This window comes from Amblyraja radiata, chromosome 20 (assembly GCF_010909765.2).
Source record: "Amblyraja radiata isolate CabotCenter1 chromosome 20, sAmbRad1.1.pri, whole genome shotgun sequence".
Lineage (NCBI taxonomy): Eukaryota > Metazoa > Chordata > Chondrichthyes > Rajiformes > Rajidae > Amblyraja > Amblyraja radiata.
Genome location: NC_045975.1, coordinates 8,781,820 through 8,805,859, shown reverse-complemented (window position 1 = coordinate 8,805,859; position 24,040 = coordinate 8,781,820). Strand labels below are relative to the sequence as shown.

The window sequence follows — 24,040 nt, the reverse complement described above, 5'->3', positions numbered from 1 at the left end:
GCGTACAGTTTTGGTCTAATCTGAGGAAAGACATTCTTGCCATAGAGGGAGTACAGAGAAGGTTCACCAGACTGATTCCTGGGATGTCAGGACTTTCATATGAAGAAAGACTGGATAGACTCGGCTTGTACTTGCTAGAATTTAGAAGATTGAGGGGGGATCTTATAGAAACTTACAAAATTCTTAAGGGGTTGGACAGGCTAGATGCAGGAAGATTGTTCCCGATGTTGGGGAAGTCCAGAACAAGGGGTCACAGTTTAAGGATAAGGGGGAAATCTTTTAGGACCGAGATGCGAAAAACATTTTTCACAGAGTGGTGAATCTCTGGAATTCTCTGCCACAGAAGGTAGTTGAGGCCAGTTCATTGGCTATATTTAAGAGGGAGTTAGATGTGGCCCTTGTGGCTAAAGGGATCAGAGGGTATGGAGAGAAGGCAGGTACAGGATACTGAGTTGGATGATCATATTGAATGGCGGTGCATGCTCGAAGGGCCGAATGGCCTACTCCTGCACCTATTTTCTATTTCTATGTTTCTACATTTTTCTCTTTCTCTGAAGTATTGCTCAATTTTGTTTTGTGACATTCAGCATTTGTTGCAGAGATGATGCAATGCTAGACTTGCCGAGGATTTCAACAAGGGAAAAGATCAGTTTGATTTGAAACAGTCAGAGCAGTCCAATGAAATTAAATCCCACACATAGTAACTGGGATATTCAAATTTAAGTAATTAAATCAAATCAGGAATAAAAGATCAATAATAGTGACTATGGGAAAGTAAATTAAAAGAAACCCAGGCTATCCGTTCTCTCCTCATAACTGGGATGCTTCATCCCCAGGGAATGTACCGATGAATCTTTTCATTCTCTCCCATCATATCCTACTGTGGTGTAGCAGCTAGAACTGTACGCAATATTCCAGCTGTGTCTAATCTAATATTTTATATAATTGCAACATAACCTTGCTGTTGTCTCTATTAGCTAAGGCTCAGAATACAAGTATCCTGTTTACTTTATAAACCACCTTGCCTACCTGTGTTGCTGCGTTACCTGTTCTCCATGAGCATGTACACCAATGTTGGTACACAAAAATGCTGGAGAAACTCAGCGGGTATTTTTGTTCCTCAGATTTTCTAGACTTCTACCATTCAACGTGTATATCTTGTTAATCCTGCTGAAATGCATCACTTTACACTTTTCAGATTAAATATTATCTGCCATTAGCTCTTTGCATCGTGCTAACTTTTTTGTATCATTCTGAAGCTCAGGACTACCGTCTCTATCAGCACCAATTTTCATAACATATGCAAATTTAATTATATTTCCTACATTGACAGTTATGAATGCCTATTACTTTATACATTACCATGAATGTAAACAACATACAGTAAAGATACCACCATAATTCCCTATGGTACACAGCAGGTTACAGGCTTTGAATCACAAAAAAAAACACTTTGACCATCTTGCTCTGCCTCCTATGATCAGCCGAATTTTGAATCCAATTTGCCAGATGCCCTGAATCCCACAGACTCGGTCACTTTCCTTAGTGGAACATTGCCAAAGGGCATACTGACGACTGCATAGACTACGTCAACTGTATTACCCGCATCGGCATATTTAGTTTTATATTTAAAAAATAAAATAAAATTAACCAAACTTTGCTGACTGACCCTGATCTATCCGTGCTTGAATAAGGATAATCAGCATGATTTTATTCAGACAATATTTCTTAAAGTGGTGCAGTGCAGATTAATCTTATTTCTCTGATTTTTTTTTTTCTTCTAAAATTTTCCTTATCAGATGTCAAACTCACTGGCATATACATATCTGACCTATTTCTCCTTCCTTACGTGTGCTTGTACTACAATGGTTGATTTAACTTTTGCCTTCTAAATGTATTATTGTTTTGTTCCTCCAGCAAGGTCTTCATAATTTAATTGTCCAGTGCCAGTAATATTTATTTACATTTGTTTTTTCTGCTATTGATAGGAACCGATGGATCTGTCGACGATTGAGAAAAAGCTAAGTGAGAAAATGTACCACAGCAAATGGGCCTTTGTATCTGACTTCAGGCTTATGTTTGAGAATTGTGAACACTACAATGGAAAAGGAAATGGTTAGTTTTTGATGTATGATTTTAAAATTGTTTTATTCGTTTTAACTGAACAGTGCCTGATGAAATTCACCTGCTCCAGAATATTTTCTACCTTGGTTTACTCATTGCATCTGAGCACAGTTGGTGCTTTAAATCTACACTGCTTCATATCATCAATCTGCCATGCTGATTGGTACCCAGTGGCTGTGTGCACTATGAAATATCAGGAGTAAGTATGCAGTCATGAGTCCCTGAATAGATTGCTCGTGATTTGGGAACTAAATGTCGGAAAATTAGCTTGAGGTTACGCATTCTTGCTTGAAGGGCAAATATATGTAAGATGTTAGACATAACATTTGAAACCTATTTCATTGAATTATGTTGCATTTGCACTTTTTTTAACAAAATGAAACTTCGGAAAATTCCGTGCTTGAGAGGTTTCGGGGACAAAATAATTCAGGTATTGACTTGGCTAAGGAATAATATATCTTCTGGATTATTATATGTGTATCTGCTGTAGGCTATATCATTCTGAGCTCTTTATATTAAAATAAAATGTGTATACACTCTCAAAAGAATCTTGTAATGTTATTTGTACTGTATAAACAGTACAATGTATTTCATAATTCTCCAACATTTCATTTTGTCTCTCCATTCATACCTCACTCGTCTTTAGAATACACCCTGATGGCCCAAGCTGTAGAGAAGTGTTTCAACAAAGCAATGATCAGATACTTTCCTAAGGATGAAATAGACAGTGATGAAGAGTTCTCAGATAAGATGATGTATGGAAAGAGAGACAGGCACAAGAGCAAACCCAACCATTTCGTTAAGGATGAAATCAAGACACTGATGGATACAACTGATGATGGTCTAGGAACACCAAAGGTCAATGGTTTCATGAGCAGTAATCCAGCTAGTGACGTTCTGCAAATGATTACTGAACTAAAGGAAGAGGAAAATCCTCCACAATCGATACTTGTTCCCGTTCAAAAGAAAACCACAGAGGTGAAGGTGAGTTTCTTGAGTTTTGCTTTTGGTGCCGTTATTTTTCTCTGAGCTTCATTTTCTATTTAATTTCAACAGTCTGCCCCCTCATGTTCTCCACTGCGTGTCTCATCCAGACATAGCATGGATGTTGCCTTTGATTGATGGTGGAGCCAAGTATATGTCGCACCTCAATATTAATGCAAGGCATTTAATTCTTGAATACATTAAGGGATTGTGCATAGGCATCAGCAGGGCCAGACAATGGTTAATTGCAAACCAAGGTTTGTGGACAAACCCATTGACATCCATGGTTTAAGTATTTTGTCATGTGAAAAGAACCAGGATGTATGGCAGTAGCACCTTATTTGGGAGATTAGGCATTCTAAGGATACCTACAGTTAATGTGATAATCCAAAAGGAAGGAATGCACATAAAAGTGAATCAGTTGTGTTGTCACCAAAATGTATAAAATCGTTTTGAATTATTCAAGTTTGGTTAGATTCTGAACAGGATCGTGTAAATGGGAGGAAAGTTTTCTGGTGGCTCAGCTTATTGCTTGTGGCTGTTTTGATTCTACCTGTAAATCTGAATCGCACTCTTCTCTCGCCTGTAGCCACATCCAGCAAGTGGTCCAATCCTAAGTTCTGAGGTTTTTCTGCCGCCTCAAGCTCCTGGCTCATCAGGGCGGATTGTAATGGAACCAATACGAAAAAGGTTTCAGCAGCAATACCGGATGCAGGTATTCTGAAGTATTGTTCTTAAAAAATTCCTACTGATTTACAAAGACTTGAAACAAATACATAGTTTAATTCTGTGGTATAGCATTTTTCATTTGAAATAATTCAATGCATGTTTTTGAGAACTTGGTCAATCAAATGGTATTGTTGCAATGCCAAAGATTTCAATTGACAAGGGATGAAGCAGTGGTAGAGTTGCTCCCGTACAGTGCCAGAGACCCGGAATTGATCCTGAATATGGCTGCTGTCTGTACGGAGCTTGTACGTTCACCCTGTGACCGAGTGGGTTTTTTCCAGGGTGCTCTGGTTTCCGCCCACATTCCAAAGTCATGCAGGGTTGCAGTTTGATTGGCTTCAGTAAAAATTGTAACTTGTCCCTAGTGTGTAGGAGAGTGCTAGTGTATGGGGTGATCGCTGGTTGGCATGAATTTGGTGGGCCGAAGGGCCTGTTTCTCTCAAGTCGAAGGTAAAGTCTAACGTTAAAATTGAGCAGCCCAGATTTGGATGGTGACTGTCAATCTTTCTTGGAGAAGTTGTGATAAATGGGAAAAAGCATGTTGTCACATTTGGAGATGCACTTTGATGTTTACACTGAGACTTGCTGTTGAGGCAGAGTAATGGAAGTTTTACTTCTGTTCCTTCAACCACCTTAAATCTGGAGAGTGTTCCTTTCCTGAAAGCTAATACTTGAGAGAATGAATTCACCAAGCAGACTACACAGGGTGATCATTTGGTCCATGCTTGATACCAAGGGAGTCATCGTCGTCTAACATTCTCCCTCCTCACTTGCCCATCAATCCCCCTTTCATTGCTGTTAACCCACCATGTGGGGTAATTTATAGTTACCAATTAATCACCGGTATTTCTTTTGGATGTGGTGGGAACCCCACACACTAACAGAAAAGGGGTGCGAACTCTGCACAGACAGCACCTGGATCCTTGGGTAGACACAAAATGCTGGAGTAACTCAGCGGGACAGACAGCATCTCTGGAGCGAAGTAATGGGTGATGTTTCTGGTCGAGACTCTTCGTTTGAAAAAGGGTCTCGACCCCAAACGTCACCCATTCCTTCTCTCCAGAGATGCTGCCTGTACCGCTGAGTTACTCCCAACTTTTTGTGTCTATCTTCGGTTTAAACCAGCATCTGCAATTCCTTCCGACGGACCTGGATCCTTGTGGTTGTGTTGCCTTTGTGCAAATATTCGGCATTAAACTGTTAAAATCTGCTGAATAGGACTTCTGGAGTTACAGAAATGACATTTTACTGGAGACTTGATTGTACTTTTGTCCTATTTCAAAAGCTTTCCTTTTCCCTTTTAGCAACTAATGTTGATGAACAGAGAGGGAGCGTCTGATTCTGCAGGTTCCAATTCGGCAAGTTTACAGACACCCAGTCTCTCATCTAGCGTTCATGGAATGGTTCCTCTCCACGCAGGGGTGCCTACCGACTCCACTGAAGCTCAAGCACCAATACATTCCTCCATATGTGGACCAAATTGGTCTGCAAGTCAGGGCCTTCCACAGACTGAGGCGGAAGCTCCCAGTTCCCCTTCTACTGCAACTGTCCCACCAACGCAAGGAGATGGAGGGACACCTGAACCACCAGTCGCGTTGAGTAGAGATTGTCGTGGAACAACAGATTTAAATCAGACTAAAGAACCAGAATGGCCTGGATATTTGTGCAGTTCCATTCAACACCCTGAACACAAACAACCCACAGTAAAACCTACTTCTGTATCATCTCAGGGAGTGTCCGTGGAGCACACGGGACTAAATATGCAGAACCTTACATCAGCATTGAACCATTCAATATTTGGATCTGGAAATCCTCTCAAAAAGGCGAATCCACCCGAACATTGTAGAATTTCTGTTAAATGCAGTGAACCACTCCCAGTTAAACCTCCGATGCAAACTTCTGTTTTGAGCACTCCTTCCTGCAGACCTCTTGACCAAACTTCTCAAAGACCACTTCTTAAAGGTAACTCATCATGATGGAATGTCGTGAGAATTAATCTCATTGTGAAACACATTTTGTCGGAAGAACGCTAATATTTGATTTTTTTTTTAACCATGTCTCTACTATAAGCTGATAAAATATGGTTCTTTGGTGTGAAGCATAATATAAATATTTAAATGTTGTAGGGAGGAACTGCAGATGCTGGATTAGACTGAAGATAGATACAAAATGCTGGAGTAACAGGCAGCATATCTGGATATAAGGAATGGGTGGCGTTTCGGGCCAAAACCCTTCTTCTGACTTCAGACTAATTATTTAGAGTTTAAGAGCAAGCGTAATGCAAGCTTCTATCTTAAAACAAACTGCTCTGGGAGCTCGGCAGTTAAGCAACATCTGGTGGGAGGTCAGATGGTCAGCATAAGAGAGGGAGAAATAGGGCCTGGTAGGTGAATACTGAGAAGGGTGGAGCTGGGAGACACAGGCAGGTGGGTGGAAGTACTCAAGAGGGGGGGAATAAAAGGCAGATGGAACCAGCTGGGAGGAAGGAAGGTGAAGGTGGAGAGACAACTGGAGGATGATAAGTGGGAATGCAATGCTAGAATCTTAAGGATGGTGATAATGAGATACATTTAAGGGAGAGATAAAGGGTCCTTGGAATTAAATTGGGGAAGGGATACAGTGGTGAAGGATGTGGGCATGATGGATGGAGCAGGGGGTGGTTTTATCAATCTATTATCCATAAAATTTCACCCACCAGATCAGTTTCAAGGTCATTTTATTGTCACATGCACCAATTAAGGTGCAGTGAAATTCGAATTAACCTTACAGCCATACTACGAAAATTCCCACTGTTCCACACTGTGATGGAAGGCAATAAGGTCCAATCTCCTTCCTCTTTATTCTCCTGCGGTCGAAGCCCCCGCAGCTGGCGGTTGAAGCCCCCTCATCGCGGCAATCGAAGCCCCCGCATCAGGGTGGTTGAAACTCATGTCGGGGTGTTCGAAACTCCTGAGGTTTGGAGTCCCCGATGTCGGTCCGTTTCACCTTCCAGCCTTGTCTCCGTATGCAACCCCAGCTGCCTCCATCTGCCTTTTTTTCATTTCCTTGTCTGCTTCTACCTATCAACCACCCGCCTCTGTCTCCCAACTCCTGCCCTCCCCCACTTGGCTCCTTCTGCCCTTCATAATTTGTCCCTCCATCCATCTGTCACTTACCTGCCTCTGCCTCATCCCACTCTCTCTCCCCCTCTCATACCAACTAACCTCCCCCTTCTCAGTTCTGATGCAGGGTTTCAACCCAAAACATGGCTAATTCCTCTTTCCCCATCATCTTTGAAGCTGCTCGACTCGTTGAGTTCCTCGAACAGTTTTTGTTTTTTACTCCAGATTCCAGCGCCTGCCATCTCTTGTGTCTTTGTGTTTCTGACATCCCTTCTGCTTCCACAGGGCTCTCCCCACCTCTCTGATCTTTAAGTTGAAAGGGTGGAGCACGTGGCTGGGTTGAGAGAGCCATGGGGCGAGCTAATCTTGTGCAATAACTGGCACCACCCTGTGGCTACATTTTCCATTTTAACTGGAAGTCTCGACAATCTCTGAGAAAAAATGCTCAGAGCTGAGTCAGAAAATTCAACTGGAAACTTCCTAGTTTAGACTTGTCAGTCTCTGAAAGATGCAATGCAAAAGATATTTAAGAACTTCGCAATTCATTAAAGATAGCACAAAATGCTGGAGTAACTCAGCAGACAGGCAGCATTTCTTGAGAGAAGGATTGGGTGACGTTTTGGGCCGAAACCCTCCTTCAGACCCGAAACATTACCCATTCCTTCTCTCCAGAAATGCTGCCTGTCCCACTGTATTACTTCAACATTTTGTGTCTATCTTCGGTGTAAACCAGCATCTGCCATTTGCAATTCACTAATTAGATTGCTGCATTTAGAAGCTTAAGTATCCGATTAAAACTTGGGCATAATGTTGGTGCTGAAGAATGTATCTTTTCTCAAGAATACAAGGTTTGTGTGGAAAAACCAGAACCATGCTTAAAATGGGAGATTTACGTGCCAACTTCACCAACCACAACGCAAGTGCAGCATACAGTGCCCTCCATAATGTTTGGGACAAAGATCCATCATTTATTTATTTGCCTCTGTACTCCATAATTTGAGATTTGTAATTTAAAAAAATAACATGTGGTTAAAGTGCACATTGACAGATTTTATGAAAAGGTGCTTTTATACATTTTGGTTTCACCATGTGGAAATTGCAGCAGTGTTTATACATAATCCTCCCATTGCTAGGCACCATAATATTTGGGACACAGCAGTGTCATGTTAATGAATATAATCATGCTTAGTATTTTGTTGCATATCCTTTGCATGCAACTACTGCTGCGATTCATGGACATCACCAGTTGTTGGGTGTCTTTTCCGATGAAGCTCTGCCAGGCCTAAATCGCAGCTATCTTTAGCTTATGCTTGTTTTGGGGGCTAGTTACATTCAGTTTTCTCTTCAGCATATAAAAAGGCTTGCTCAATTGGGTTCAGATCAGGTGATTGACTTGGCCACTCAAGAATTGACCATTTTTTAACTTTGAAAATCTCCTTTGTTGCTTTAGCAGTATGTTTGGGGTCATTGTCTTGCTGTAGAATGAACCACTGGCCAATGTGTTTTGAGGCATTTGTTTCAACTTGAGCAGATAGGATGTCTATTCACTCCAGAATTAATTATGCTATTACCATCAGCAGTTGTATCATCATTGCTGGTAAGTGAGCCGGTACCTTCAGCAGCCATACATGCCCAGGCCATAAAACCCCCACCACTGTATTTCACAGATGAGGTGATATGCTTCTTGGGCAGTGGGCAGTTCCTTCTCTCCTCCATACTTTGCTCTTGCCATCACTCTGATATAAGTTCATCTTAGTCTCATCTGTCCACAAGACCTTTTTTCCAGATCTGTGGTTGATCTTTTAAGCACTTCTTGGCAAACTAAGCTGTCTATGCTATTTTTGCAGCTAACCAGTGGTTTACATCTTGCAGTGCAGCCTCTATTTCTGTTCATTAAATCTTCTGCGGACAGTAGTCATTGACAAATCCACACCTGACTCCTGAAGAGTGTTTATGATCTGTCAGACAGGTGTTTGGGTTTTTTTTCTTTATTATAGAGAGAATTATTCTGTTATCAGCTGTGGAGGTCCCTTTGCGATTAGTAAGCTCACCAATGCTCTCTTTCTTCTTAATGATGTTCCAAACAGTTAATTTTGGTAAGCCTAAGGTTTGGCTGATGTCTCAAACAGTTTTATTCTTGTTTCTCAGTCTCATAATGGCTTCTTTGTATTTCATTGGCACAACTTTGGTCCTCGTGTTGATAAACAGCAATTCAAGTTTCCAACGGTGATGGAAAGACTAGGTGCTGAGAGCTCTCTTATACCTGCATGGAGGCAATTAAACACACCTGAGCAATTACAAACTCCTGTGAAGTCATGTGTCCCAAACATTATGGTGCCTTGAAATGGGGGGACTACGTATAAGCACAGCTGTAATTTCTGCATGGTGAATCCAAAATGTATAAAAATGGCCTTTATTAAAATCTTACAATGTGCACTTTAACCACTTGATTTTTTTCTATTACAGGTCTCAAATTGTTGAGTACAGAGGCAAATAAATAAATAATGGATCTTTGTCCCAAACATTATGGAGGGCACTGTGGAAGCAGTCCATGTCTCAAGTGTTTGTTTTAATCCACTCTTCATCCTCTTGCCCATCTAATCCTATGAATGAATTTCTGTTCCTATTTCCAAACATGCATCTCATATCCACTAGAAGACATTATGCAAGTTTGCTATTCATATAGTGAGGTGGTGAGTTCCACATCCTTGCAAAGTTTCTTAAGAACTTCCAACTGGATTGTTCAGAGAATATATTGGGTTTAGTCCCTCAAGTGGAAAGAAATATTTTTAACTTTATATTTTAGAAAATCAAGATTTTAAGTAAGGTACTATTAAATAATAGTACTTGCGATGATTAAATGTGGTTATATGCAAAGTAGAGAAGCTGAACTTTTCCAAGACCAGATAAAGGTATGTAAATATATCAGCTGTTTAAAATGAGTGTTTTTTGAGTGAGTAAACCAGGGAAAACATGTTAAAATTATTGGCAGTAGAATCAGAAATGATGTATGAGGAAGTGCTGGAGGAAGTTGGCAGGTCAGCGACCATCTGTGGTGGGAAAGCCTTTCGGGTCAGGACACTTCATCAGATGAGACTCTTTACGAGACTGGTAGAAACAGGTTCATCAATAACTTTCAAAGTGAAACAAAAGTAAATTGGAAGCAAAAGTTTTACAGGGAAGTTGGAAGAATTGAATGGCTCTTCCACAAGGTCAGTGCTCTTATCATTCTGATATTTGTTCTCTGAACCGTTTGTGCCTTTTGAGATTTAAAAGATTTGAATTGGGTTACCTTTTACACTTTGCTCTTCTGGATAAAAGAGCCCCAGTTGCTCCAGTCTTTCTCAAGCAACATAATTTGTTATCTCTCTTGTAACTTTAGACAGGAATAGAAGTTTATCAATGATGAGGCACTCTTTCTTGCCATTGCTTGTCCTAGCCAAATGAATATAATTTGTTTGGTGGCTAAACACTCTGTTGGTATTTGTGCTAAGATGGTTAATTTCCTTTTGGAGTATAACGTGACACTAGAGTTTGCTCTAGCCACTGTTACAGGATAATGCATATAATGGCATCGGAAGATGATGAGGTTGGGCTCTGCAACACTATTCCAGATGGTTGAATAGGTCCCCACACTTTGTAAAAATCATAAATAAGGGATGCAAATAATATGCCGACATCAGGACGACATTGTGGCACAGCTGGGAGAACTGCTACCTCAGTGCCAGATTAGATCCTGACTTTGGGTGATGCCTGTGTGGAGCTTGCACATTCTTGGTGTGACCGGGTCAGTTTCCTTCTGCACCGCTTCCTCCCATATGGGTGATTCCGTAAATAAGGGTACCGACCTCTGACATGCGTTGCCAAATTTGAAAGTTATTTAATCATAATGAAATGCCACAGCATTAAAAATGGGCCTACCTATGATCCTTTTCAGCTAATTTGTGATTTAAATTTGTCAAAAATTTAATTCTTAAATTTGAAGGGAAAAAAGAGGATAAAAAAAAATATTTATAAGACATATGGGACACTTACTGATTTCTATGCTCCCTTACAAAATGTTGGCACCTAACCCACCACAAGGCCCGTAATTCACGCCAGGGCCATTATAATTGTGTTGTTTGGGGGGGGAAAAATTCAATCGCGGATGCAAAAATACCCGTTATAGCGCTATAAATAGCATTTGCTACATTACTCAACAGAAGAGACTACAGAATGATACATAGTTAGAATAGGCGAGCAAACTAGATTTGTATTTCATGATTTTAAGTTCTATTCATGTTTTAACTATTTCAATGGAAAACAAACACAAAATATAAACAATTTAAAAAAAAACAATAAATATAAAAACGGTTACTCTGCTTTTAATTCACACCTTTAACACATGACCAAATGGACACTGCTACTCAGGTCCTGCTGCAAAAACTTGGGGCATCAGAAAACCATCTTATCGGGTGATAATTGATTTAAAAAAATATATAAGCATAATCAGAATTTGGCTTTTATAAAGTTATTTAATTGCAAAATTAATTTAACCGTTCTGGTATAAATTAGCCTAAAGGATTCGATGAAATCCTGCCTGAAAAATGTCACAAAAAAGGCAAGAAAACACAGGCCTATCTGATATTTTTCCTTGTAAAAACAGATTTATTTATATATGCTTCATCTCATTATTTTGGCCATACACCATGATCCATACTAAAAACACAGGATATGAAACAATGGGAATATTACATTAAAAAAACAGGAAAATAGCCTGAAAGTTTGGAGACCTTCAGCTTCACTACTGAGTGCTGTATTGACGGAAACACCCATATCGCAAAGACATGCAGTTAGTAGGTTAATTAGCCTCTGTAAAATTCCCCCTTGCATGCGGGGAGTGGGTGAGAAAATTGGATAACACTGAACTAGTGTGAGCAGGTAATGGATGATCAGTGTGAACTCCGGCACAGACAAGACAAGTCAGTAGGTCACTGAAAATGGGGGCAGTGAATGTACAATGTTAAGTCGCCCTACCCACTTTATTATGTATGGGAGTTTGGTGCTATTCATGTGCATTAGTGAGATGTTCCATGAGTTATTACTGACTATTAAGCAGATGCTAATGAGGCCTAGTAGTATACTATAGCTCTGTCCATTTGAAAATGGATAATAAATTTTACATCAAATCCTTTCATTCGCCTCCCAATCCAGAAGCAATAGATTGTTCCAATGAATACAATAAATACTTTGTGGTATAAGTCACACGGTTTTATTGCAGTGTTTTGCCATTAGAAATTTAATATGTACAATGAATGCACAAAAATAGTGGCTAGATTGACTTTGCAGTAAAACAGGAGGCCAAGGTATAAAAGTACAGACGGTAAGATGGCATATTGGTGTAGCACGATGGTGCAGCTGGTCGAGCAGCTGCCTTACAATGGCAGAGCTCTGGTTTCCACACATACTGTCTATGGAGTTTGACTTTCGAAAACTGAACATCCCATTGCAAGCTATAAAGAATTACAATGACAAGAATAGGTTCTTTATTGGGGTCAGGATATACCCTGTTTAAAATATTTTAGTATAAAAAATCAATGCATGAGTTATCTAGTGCACACCTTTTGAAAACATCAGTTTTAGGAAAGGCTTTTCATGGGTTTAAAATTTAGTTTCCCATTTCAACTTGTCCCAAGGACACCAATTTTGGGTTGGGAGAGCAAATCAATAATAAAAGTTGGAATTGCGTTTTCTATTAATGTGTGTAGAAAGTTGGTTTGCACCAATTTTTATGGCAAATGTTTAAAACAATATAAATTTCAATTTAGATTTTTTGGTTAAAGTGTTGAAACAATTATAGACGATAAATTAGCTTTCTTTACTTCAGCATTTAATTTATTGCATTACATTTTGTTGCCTTAAATTACGATTGAATCATGCCGTTTCTTACTACTCTGTGCTTTAATCTCCTTAAGGTGCACCTCCGAAACAGGCTGCCTACACTAATGTGTTTTCTACAGATCTGCATCATCACTTGAAGAACAAGGACCCCATTTCAAATGAAGTAACCTCTCTAAATACCTCGTCAGCACCTAATCTACATCTGCAAGAATCTTCTCTGAAGAATGCAGAATCGGATAGACTTTGTGGAAATGTAGCACTTAAAAACGAAGAAAATATTTTCAGTAACAGTGTGGCTGGAGACAAGGACTTCGATGACTGTTCAAGGGAAGCGTTGAATTTGGTGCTTTCAAAGGCAGAGGACTGTGAGAAAAGACACGCCAACTCTGATGCACATAAAGAGTTGGTTAGGACAGAGGCTGAGCTGAAAAACAATCTTATCAGTCAGGCAATGGAGCGACCCAATGCGGCTTTGGATAAACGTGAAACCTCATGTCCGCAAAAGGGTTCAACTGTCAGTAGAAAGCGTGGCTCAAAAGATCCAAAGTCAATGGAAAATCTGAAACTAAAGTTATCAACTAATGCAAAAGCTCTTATGGATTTGTCTAATGGTGGCGCTGAAACTGTTAGTGGTGCACACCAAAGGAATCCTGCTGTTGTCGCTCACCCCGAGACAAGGCACCAATATGGGCATGGGCCAGGGCCAGTGCCGGCATACATGCACTATCTGGAATGTAATCCGGAGAGCCTGGTGTCAGGCCATTCATTTGGTCAGCATGCTCCCCCTTTTATGGTGGTTCATCCAATGCAGGGTCAACCTTCCCATTTTTACCAGCATCCAACACAACAGCAAATCGCCTCTCAGCTGAGTAATCTTAACTACCACCCTCAGCAGTCTGTACACTCCAGTATAATGCCTGACAGAGGTTACCTTTCTGGACAGTCTAATTTGTACAGCCAGTCACCATTCGCCTTCTTAAGAGAAGGCAGCAGACAGTTGCATGCTCATCGGAAGGACAGACCTGATGCATATTCTGACCAACTAATTCCAGAAAGAAATGAATGCAAACCATTGCAAGAGACTTCAGTAAAGAAGCTAAACACTGAGGCAGAGGAGAGGAGATTTCAAAGTTCCAAAATGGAAAGCAGTAGTGAGAAAGCTAACAAGCATGGCAGGCAGCAAGAGTGTTTAGATCTCCACGTCCAAAATGCAACTCAAAGACAACAGGTCATTCACATGGCTTCTCCAGCTTATAATAATCAATTAACGAGTGGGATTTATTCACATCAAGTTCCACATCCAGCACTTTATGCTAACGCCTCCACTCATAATGTACAGAGACTTCCTTATGACCAAGCCTACAATCCACAACTACTTCGTGTACATTCAGTAATAACTTCAACTTCTAACCACATGGTACCCCCTCCAGTGATGAATCACAGTCCTGTTGGAATGCAGTTGTTCAGTCAATCGGATATGAAACCCGGTCCCTATCCTGGAACTGTAATTGTGCAAAGACCACAGTTCAATACAAATGGAGATCTCTACATGATGAGGAAGTGAGTTTCTTTAAGTTGTGATATTGAGCTAAATCTAATTAAAATGTCTTTACAGGAATGCTTTCTTGAAAATGGAAACAAATAATTGATTATATTTCTTGAAAATACATTTTTGTTCCTTGGTCGTTGGTGAATCAAAATTCTAGAATTTTCTACTAAACAGCATCTTGGAAGCATCGTCACCACAATGACAGCAGAGTATGGCTCACCTTTTCAGGGCATTAATGCTGATTCTTCATGAAAGAGCTGTTTTATTTTGCAGACTCCAAATTAATGTTAAGCATGGAATTTGTTTTCCCATATTAATGAAGTTGGAAGAACCCCATCTGCCAGTTTTTAATCAGTGCTCTGTATGTGATTCCTTTTTATGACCTATAATTTAAGGGACTGTCTATTGAATCATCTGAAAATTCCGATTGCACCCCATCTCGGAAGTATGCGGGATTGAATTGTTGCGATTGCTTGGACAACTTACATGGGTTAAATGGCCTGCCCCTGTTGTAATAGATTGTAATGAGAGATTCAGCCACACAAATGCAGAGTAATGGATGATGCAAGAATGATGCTATCTTGTTCTATTGACATAACATATTGTTTCCTCTTATTGGGTTAACAGAGAAGAAGTATGGGGGGAAAAAACTAACATGTTTTAATTTTGTAGAGATTTTCCTTGTCTTATTATGAACCGTGTTTTAAGTTAATCATGGGGTTTTCCATTATCATTTACTGTGAGGCACAAAAGATTAATAGTCCTTAAATGTTTCATCCTGTGATAAAGGAAATCTATTTAACGTTAGAGTAGCAGATTACTTAACCACCACCTCTCAGCTTTGTTCCATATTCCACGTTCAAACTGGTTCTCATGAAATCTGGTTTGAATTGTGACCAAACTACAGACTGGTCTTTTTCTCCATGTGTCTTAATACCTTTAATTAATTAAAATTACCAATCTCAGACCTGACGTACTATACTTTCCATTTGTGGAAGGCAATCCAAAGTCCTTCAGTTGAGCAAACTGGATCAAAGCTTTCCTCCGACAACTTTGTCAATCCCCCTCATTATCTGTAGATGAAACTGCATTACTCTGTAGATGATTAATGATGGAAGCCAACATTCTGGATATCATAAAACTGCTGGAGGATCTGTGCAGGTCGGGCACCATCTGTTAAGGAAGATAGTCATTTTGGGTCAAGCCCCGGCAACAGCACTAAGAATAGAGTGGAGTTGGTCAGGATAACAGGATGAGAGAGAAGAACTAGGCAGGCTGGCAAGTGATGGGTAGAATAGGGTGAAGAAGGGGTGACTTGATGGAACCAGGTGTGGGGGCAGCAGAGGTGCGGAAGGTGATAAGTGGAGACGTCAAATGATTATGATTCTGGAATCTGATGTGGAAGATAAGCGGAACCAGATAAGGGAGGGATGTTGGTTGGATAGAAACAGTGCCTATTTCCCTCCTCACTTGCTTCCTCCTATTGTCTGCCTCGCCTCTTCCCATCTTTTTTTATACTGGCAATCTCCACTCTATACTCTAATCCTGATGAAAGTTCTCAAGCCCAAAATGATAACCATCCCTCTGCCTCCACATATGCTACCTGAGCTGCTGACCTCCTAAACAGATCTTTACTCTGGATTCCAGCATTTGCATTCAGTGTCTTCATTTTACAAAGCATAGCATAGTGGTTTAATATGCAGGGTGAATAACCTTGGCAGAAACGTCATTTGAATTCCATTCCAGTGTTGTGTGACTTTCAGATCTTTGAATTCAGTGCACAGAACACTGGGCCTGCTTCCCAATTTTGCAAAAGGAACGGGAAAGGTTGGACTAATCCAATTCTTCAATTGCTGCCCAATTTCACAACTGTACCCGGAAACTTATAGAATAGAATAGAATAGAATAGAATGCAATTTATTGTCATTCAAACCTAGGTTTGAACGAAATATCATTTCTACAGTTTTTTACATTACAAAACAATCCAAGACCCACACTTAACACAGTTTACATAAACATCCATCACAGTGAGTCTCCAACATCTCCTCACTGTGATGGAAGGCAAAGTCTTTATCTCTTCCCTTTGTTCCTTCTCCCGTGGTCCAGCAGTCCAACTGCAGTGTCGAGGCGAACTGGGGCTCCGATGTTAAAGCCCCCGGCGGGCGATGGTAAGTCCTGAGGCCGTTTAAGCCACGCCGGGCGATGTTAGGTCCCGGCTCCATGTCCTTAAACCTGCAATTCCAGCGGGAGAAGTCGCCGTTGCGGAGCTCGGAAAAGCGGTCTCCCACCAGGGACTTGGAGCTCCCGATGTTCCCGTCCACCGGGTCTGCGGCCGGTGCCTCCGAACTCCAAAAGTCCGGTCGCAGCCGCACGCCGCCACAGCTCTTCCCGCTCCAAAGTTGGCCAGCTCCGCGATGTCAGTTCCGCAGGCTCTGCAACTGGAGCCCCCAGGTTAGTCCCGGTCGGAGGTCGCCGCCGGCGCCACGATGTTAGGCCCAACGACATCCGAGACCCGACAGGGAATAGTCGGGTCCCCGCACAGGGAAGAGATTTAAACGGTTTCCCCCACAGCCCCCCCCACCACCCCCCACATATATACAGCTAAAAAAAATAATAAAAACTAACTCAAGACATACATTTAACAAGACAAAATTTTATTCTGGAATTAAAGTCTTGTCAATTGTTGGTCTATCACTATTAATTCCAAAAACATTTTGATTTTCAATAGTTTGAATTAATTTAAATAAACAAGCATAAATGTTTTTCAACCATTTTATTTTGATTTAACTGATGGTTCAAGTTAAGAGAAGATTGTATTTTCTAAATTTAGTATTCTAATGTATTGTTAACATTTTCCAGCCTATAATTTGGACAGAAACTGCTCAGTAGGTGCCTGGCTTTTCTTTTCTGGTTTTACAGTGCCCTCCATAATGTTATGGGACAAAGACCCATCATTTATTTATTTGCCCCTGTACTCCACAATTTGAGATTTGTAATTTAAAAAATCACATGTGGTTAAAGTGCACATTGTCAGATTTTATTAAAGGGTATTTTTATACATTTTGGTTTCAAATTACAACTGTGTTTATACATAGTCCCCCCCCCATTTCAGGGCACCATAATGTTTGGGACACATGGCTTCAATGGTGTGTTTAGTTGCCTCTTTAATGCAGGTATAAGAGAGCTCTCAGCTCCTAGTCTTTCTGTTAGAGACATCAGCCAAACCTTAGGCATACCAAAATCAATTGTTTGAAACATCTTTAAGAAGAAAGAGCACTGGTGAGCTTACTAATCACAAATGGACTGGCAGGCCAAGAAAGACCACCTCAGCTGATGACAGAAGAATTCTCTCTATAATAACGAAAACCTACCAAACACCTGTCCGACGATTAGAAACACTCTTCAGGAGTCAGGTGTGGATTTGTCAATGACCACTGTCCGCAGAAGATTTCATGAACAGAAATACAAAGACTGCACTACAAGATGCAAACCACTGGTTAGCTGCAAAAATAGGATGGCCGGGTTAGTTTACCAAGAAGTACTTAAAAGAGCAACCACAGTTCTGGAAAAAGGTCTTGTAGAAATGGGATGAAGATTAACTTGTATCAGAGTCATGGCAAGAGCAAAGTACGGAGGAGAGAAGGAACTGCCCAAAGCGTACCACCTCATCTGTGAAACACGGTGGTGGGGGTGTTATAGCCTGGGCATGTATGGTTGCTGAAGGAACTGGCTAACTTATCTTCATTGATGATACAACTGCTGCTGGTAGTAGCATAATGAATTCTGAAGTGTATAGACACATCCTATCTGCTCAAGTTGAAACAAATGCCTCAAAACTCATTGGCCAGTGGTTCATTCTACAGCAAGACAATGATTCCAAACATTTTGCTAAAGCAACAAAGGAATTTTTCAAAGCTATAAAATAGTCAATTCTTGAGTGGCCAAGTCAATCACTCGATCTGAACCCAATTGAGCATGCCTTTTATATGCTGAAGAGAAAACTGAAGGGGGCTAGCCCTCAAAACGAGCATAAAGATGGCTGCAATACAGGCCTGGCAGAACATCATCAAAGAAGACACCGAGCAACTGGTGATGAATGTCCATGAATCGCAGACTTCAAGCAGTCATTGCATGCAAAGGATATGCAACAAAATACTAAACATAACTACTTTAATTTATATGACATTGCTGTGTCCCAAACATTATGGTGCCCTGAAATGGTCTATGTATAAACACTGGTGTGATTTCTACATGGTGAAACCAAAATGTATAAAAATGGCCTTTATTAAAATCTGACAACGTGCACTTTAACCACAAGTGATTTTTTTTTTTTCTATTACAAATCTCAAATTGTGGAGTACAGAGGCAAATAAATAAATGATGGGTCTTTGTCCCACACATTATGGAAGGGCACTGTATGTTATAAAATTGTAATAACACATTTCTTGGTGCCATTACATTTTGCTGCATGGTCTCAGTAGAATTAGATGTGTACCTCGTGGCTAAACTCAGTAGCTATGGTTTACAAGGACAGTAATATTGTGTCATTAAAACTATTCGGATGCTAATGGTACCCATGCTTAAACTTTGTTCATTATTTAGCAACAACTGTTTTGTTAAAATTTACTCCTGTCACTTGAAGGAAATGCTATGAGGGTTTTTCTGATAACCGGCACCTATTACAATGCAGTTTGGAGAAATTTGGGCATAGAAATAGTTTTTGGCTCCTTGTTTAGTTTTTTGTTTATTGTCACATGTACTGAGTAAAAAGCTTTTGTGTGCAGACCAGTCAGTAGAAAGACAATACATTGTTACAATCGATCCATGTATAAATTACATAAGGGAATAATGTTTAGTGCAAGGTAAAGTCAGCATAGTCCAATCAAGGATAGTTCGAAGATCATCAAAGCACTGCTCTCTGGTTGTCGTAGGTTGATTCAGTTGCCTGATTACAGCTGGGAAGAAACTGTTCCCGAATCTGGTGATGTGCTATTCACACTTCTATACCGTTTTCCTGATGGGAGAGGGGACAAGAGGGAATGGCCAAGGGTGCGACTCGTCCTTGATTATGCTGCTAGCCTTGCCGAGGCTGTGTGAGATATAAATGGAGTCAATAGAAGGGAGGTTGGTTTGTGAGATGGACTGGGCTGCATCCACAATTCGCTGCGATCTTGGATGGAGCTGTTCCCAAACCAAGCTGTGGTGCAATTTTACGTACAATTGCACAAATTGTAATAGCAGAATTTTTTTTTTTTAATTCATGCTTGTATTTATTGTCCACTCGTAATTGCCTTTGAAATGAGTTACCTGGGGTAGTTCAGAACTGGGCACATTGCAGAGAACTGGTATAAATAGGCCAGACTGGGTAAAATTGCCAATTTTTTCACCCCTGAAGGACTTTAGTGAACCATATAACCATATAACAATTACAGCACGGAAACAGGCCATCTCGACCCTTCTAGTCCGTGCCGAACACGTATTCTCCCCTAGTCCCAGGTGGATTTTTTTAAGCCAGTCGTGTTTCACAGCCTCCATTACTGTTTATATTTCTCAATTCCTCATTAAATTACCCCGGCTGCTATGGTGGGACTTGAACTCTTATTTCCAAATCAATAAAATCTGTGGATTTGTAGTCCAGTAATGCATGTACTACACTCTGTACCCAACTGATAAATATGGTGTATTATTTAGCTTGGTTTCAAAATTAATTTGAATTGCGCAGAGGGACGTGAAAATATTGAAAACCGTCTTCAACAGTGGAGGGATTTTTATGTAAATTTAAAATTCACGTATCAAATAATTCATGAATTATAAGCAGACAGTAAATTTTATCTAGAACTAAACTAGAAATTGCTGCATGGACATTTGTCCAGTTGCAGTATCCATACTGTTGCTAGGTATTTGGATGTCTAATCAATAATGATTATTGACAATAATAACCTAATTAATGTTCTTGCCCTATTTTGTTTGCAAATACAACCAGAAGCATGGTTCAAGATGTAAACTTAGTGATGTATATACTCTGCCTATTTGGTGTTAATAAAGATGAAAAACTGCAGCAATATATTTGTTTCAGTATGCTGCCTGAATACCAAGTGCTGAAACAGATGGGGAGAAGGGATCCTGATACAATGCCACAGCCTCAAGATAAAACTATGCCCCCTCTTTGTATGAACCAGGTAAGCTTGATTTTTCTGACAAAAGAATTTTGCCACGACCATTGTGGGAATTAATACTGTTCCGTCATTGGGTCTATGCCAGCAATTGAAAATAGAAAAACTGCAGATGTGAAATAAAACCAGAAGGTGAACAAATGCTCATCAAGTTAGTTATTATCTGTGGAAGAGTAACAGAATTAAAATTTTGGGCCAAAGAAAAGAGAAAAGTTGTTTTCAAGTTGCAAAGAAAATGAGGCGGGGGCAGAGCAGTGAATGTTTCCAGCAAATTGTGTTGGTATTTTGGCCCACGCTTGTCTTCATTTATTGCTAGTCTAATGCTGTTGTGGAATGACTCGGAGGGAGTACTTTCCCAGTCAAGGATAATGGGTTAAACTCTACCACTAAAGTTAACCATGTAATCTGAACTGATGCTTCATTATAGTGAGGTGCTGTTGCATTGCCAAATGATCGCACATTAGAACAAAAGCTTTTGTTACACCTCGGTAAAATAATAAATTAAACTAAAAATTCTGCCTGTTGTACAGAGGTAAAAGATCCGGTAAAATAGCTGAAGAATGGGAAGACTCTACAAGTTTCCTAACCAACGTTTATTTTTCATTTCATGCCACCAAGGCTACTTAATTGATCATTTTTACATACGTACATAGGTGGGTGTACATATTTTACCATGACAAGTTGTGTCCCTTGACTTTCTATTCTGGTCCCTGATATTCCAAAAAAAAAATTAAGATCTCAGCAATTATCAGTGGAAAGCCTCCTAACGTTTCCTCATTCTGTACAATAAAGTAGCAGCAGTGTCCCGTTGCAAAATATACCATACAGAGAGGGATGAAGGACCTGCAAGAGAAATGGGTGTAATCTCATGCAAAGTAATGAACTTCTACTTATTAAATAATCTGAATAGTCATTATAATTTAATAGCATTTAAAAAAAAACAAAAAAAACCTATGGGATCTAGGGATGTATTTGCAGGTTACAAGAAGTTATTGGTTTAACCAGAATTAAATATGTTTTCCTGATGGAAGATGGCTTCCAAGTATTTGCTATGCTTTGCTGTGCTGTCGGAGGTGCTTAAGCAGAGTGGGGTGACTGCTATTGATTTCCTGGGTGTACTTGTGTCGACTGCCAGCCCCTCCCTGTTACAGTAGGTGGTGATGATGCACCAACTCCAGATTAAGCACATGACATGTGGAGAAAGATGGCAGAGCTGGGTACCAGAGAGCTGTTAAAATTGAAACAAGCAAGCAGATTAAAATTTAAGATAATCGGATACTTATGGCCCAGAACCTAGAAATGTTTACCCTGTAGATAGACACAAAAAGCTGGAGTGGGTCAGACAACATCTCTGGAGAAAAGGAATGGGTGACGTTTCGGGTCGAGACCCTTCTTCAGACTGAGAGTCAGGGGAAAGGGAATTGAGAGAGATTGACAAAGATGTAGAGAGATATAGAACTATTGAATGAAAGATATGCAAAAAAAAGTAGCAATGATAAAGGAAACAGGCCATTGTTAGCTGTATGCTGGATTAAAACGAGTACAGGCAATGAGATTCAACCAGCCAACTTTGAAGCTGGTATGATTTGAGTGGAGGAGGGATGGATAGAGAGAGGGGATGCAAGGGTGACTTGAAGTTGGAGAAATCAAAATTCATACCATTGGGTTGCAAGCTGCCCAAGCGACCCTATGTCTGTTTCAAGTTTATAATATGCCTCAATAGCTGTTATTAAGTGATGACCCATTGTATAATATAGAAATTATGGATTTTATATATGATAGATAATTCGGCCAAATATTTTATCCTGCCACTTGAATGGAGAGGAACAGCATGGAGACAGGCTCTTTGGCCTACCAAGTGCGAGATGACCATCAACCACCCGTTTACACAAAGCCTACACCAAATCTAATTCAACTTTATTCTCCCAATATTCTCACACTATATTGTCATTAACTCCCACCAGATTCTATCACTCACCCCACACAGTAAGGGTAATTTACAGCAGCCAATTAACCTCTCAACCAAAGTAACCAGGGGACACCCATGCTATCGCAGGGAGAACATGCAAACTGCACATATGCCACACCCTAACTCTAACCCGAGGGATTGAACCCAGGCTTCTGGCACTGAGGCTGCAGCTCTACCAGCTGCACCACAGTGCTGCCTTTAAAAGCAAACAAAATAACCCTCTGAGTAAAGAAATTATGAAGCTAGAATGTAGGAATCTGTTAAAATTGTGATGTTTTGTTCAGCAAGATACTTATTTGTACAATATTGAACAGCCTATGTTTAATGTTTTTTTCCCCTCTCTTTCTAGCCCTGAACAAACATATCAGCATTGCAAGTGGACGTGGCTCAGGAAAGCACTGAAAATACTACCGTAGTATTACAGCTCAACATCTGTGAATTGTAGCCAGGGACCATTTCTGTAGTGGGAGTTTAAACTCAGGTTTATATAGTGTGAATAGAGAATTTTCAATAATATGAATTTGAAATAAAGTTAAGTTTGTTACACTTTTATTTTGACCCGAAACTGTTTTGTAAGCTGCCTTAAAGAAACTGTAAATTGTATATAGAGGACATGTCACCTTGCAAACTTCAGAAAATCATAAGCGTAAAAAAGCATAACCAGAAATCGTAAGTTATAAATTGTGTACACTGTGGAGTGTTTTCCACATGGGAAAACTCGGTGAAGATGCAAGTGTGTTTCAACACACTGGCTTTGGCAAGCAGCTGCTAAACTGTGAATATTAGATTTTTCTTGTGTTTACTTTAGTCTGGATTCGGGAAAGGTTTACAATTAGTGTTGCATTCACTGTACTTTATTACCTTGTCTGTGAAACTGCATTTGGAATGCTTTTTTTGGTAAAGACCTTTTGAAAAGGTGCCCTTTCTCAATTTGACTAGCCAGGATTATTAATGGATTGTAGAGGTATATGAATTCTATTTTGTTATTTATGTATTAAATGTTTTTTAAAAAAATCTGAGGAGTACACAGCTAATGTCAAAAACAGATGTTTTGTAAACTTTAGTGTAGAATACTGTTGCCTATCTCTGTACCAGCTGCACTGTGTTTAAATGGCTCTTCTCAGGAATAAATCTATTTGTGTACAACATGAATTTTAAACAAAATGTCCTTCACTCTTTTCTGCACGGAATTGAGACGTGATTTCGTTCAGTGAGGAAAAATTGTATCAAATAACGGTCAGATATTTGTGAACCCAAAGGGTTTTCAAACTAGAAAGAGACCACTGGGATATATTTATAAAGTCAATCCTATTGAGATTACTCTGGGCATTTTCGAATTGCATTCTCTTCCATGCATAAACATTGGCAAGCAACGTACTCACATTTTCAGCATGGTATTGTTCACCTGCTACTGCTGCTCTGTTGTGGTTGTTTTGCAATATAAACACTTTGGATAAGAATATGGAGCAGGTAAATTGCATCAGTTGGTTTTACGGGCATCCCAACTTGCCATTTGTAAATCCCTAATTTG

The 24,040-nt window shown here is 40.0% G+C and overlaps 1 protein-coding gene across 6 annotated transcripts in view; it reads left to right on the top strand.

The window, feature by feature from the left end:
* LOC116984565 overlaps positions 1 to 23,668 on the top strand; it is a 77,711-nt gene extending 54,043 nt beyond the window's left edge. For 4 of the 6 annotated variants that reach the window (XM_033038761.1, XM_033038758.1, XM_033038762.1 and 1 more), the window contains 7 exons: positions 1,989 to 2,115; positions 2,771 to 3,108; positions 3,698 to 3,823; positions 5,142 to 5,799; positions 12,893 to 14,378; positions 20,444 to 20,546; positions 22,859 to 23,668. In XM_033038761.1, coding sequence (XP_032894652.1) covers positions 1,989 to 2,115; positions 2,771 to 3,108; positions 3,698 to 3,823; positions 5,142 to 5,799; positions 12,893 to 14,378; positions 20,444 to 20,546; positions 22,859 to 22,864 — 2,844 coding nt within the window. In that variant the 3' untranslated portion in view covers positions 22,865 to 23,668. The remainder of the gene's footprint in view (positions 1 to 1,988; positions 2,116 to 2,770; positions 3,109 to 3,697; positions 3,824 to 5,141; positions 5,800 to 12,892; positions 14,379 to 20,443; positions 20,547 to 22,858) is intronic. The other 2 variants (XM_033038759.1, XM_033038760.1) reach the window with 1 other exon arrangement.
* Positions 23,669 to 24,040: the final 372 nt, after the last annotated feature.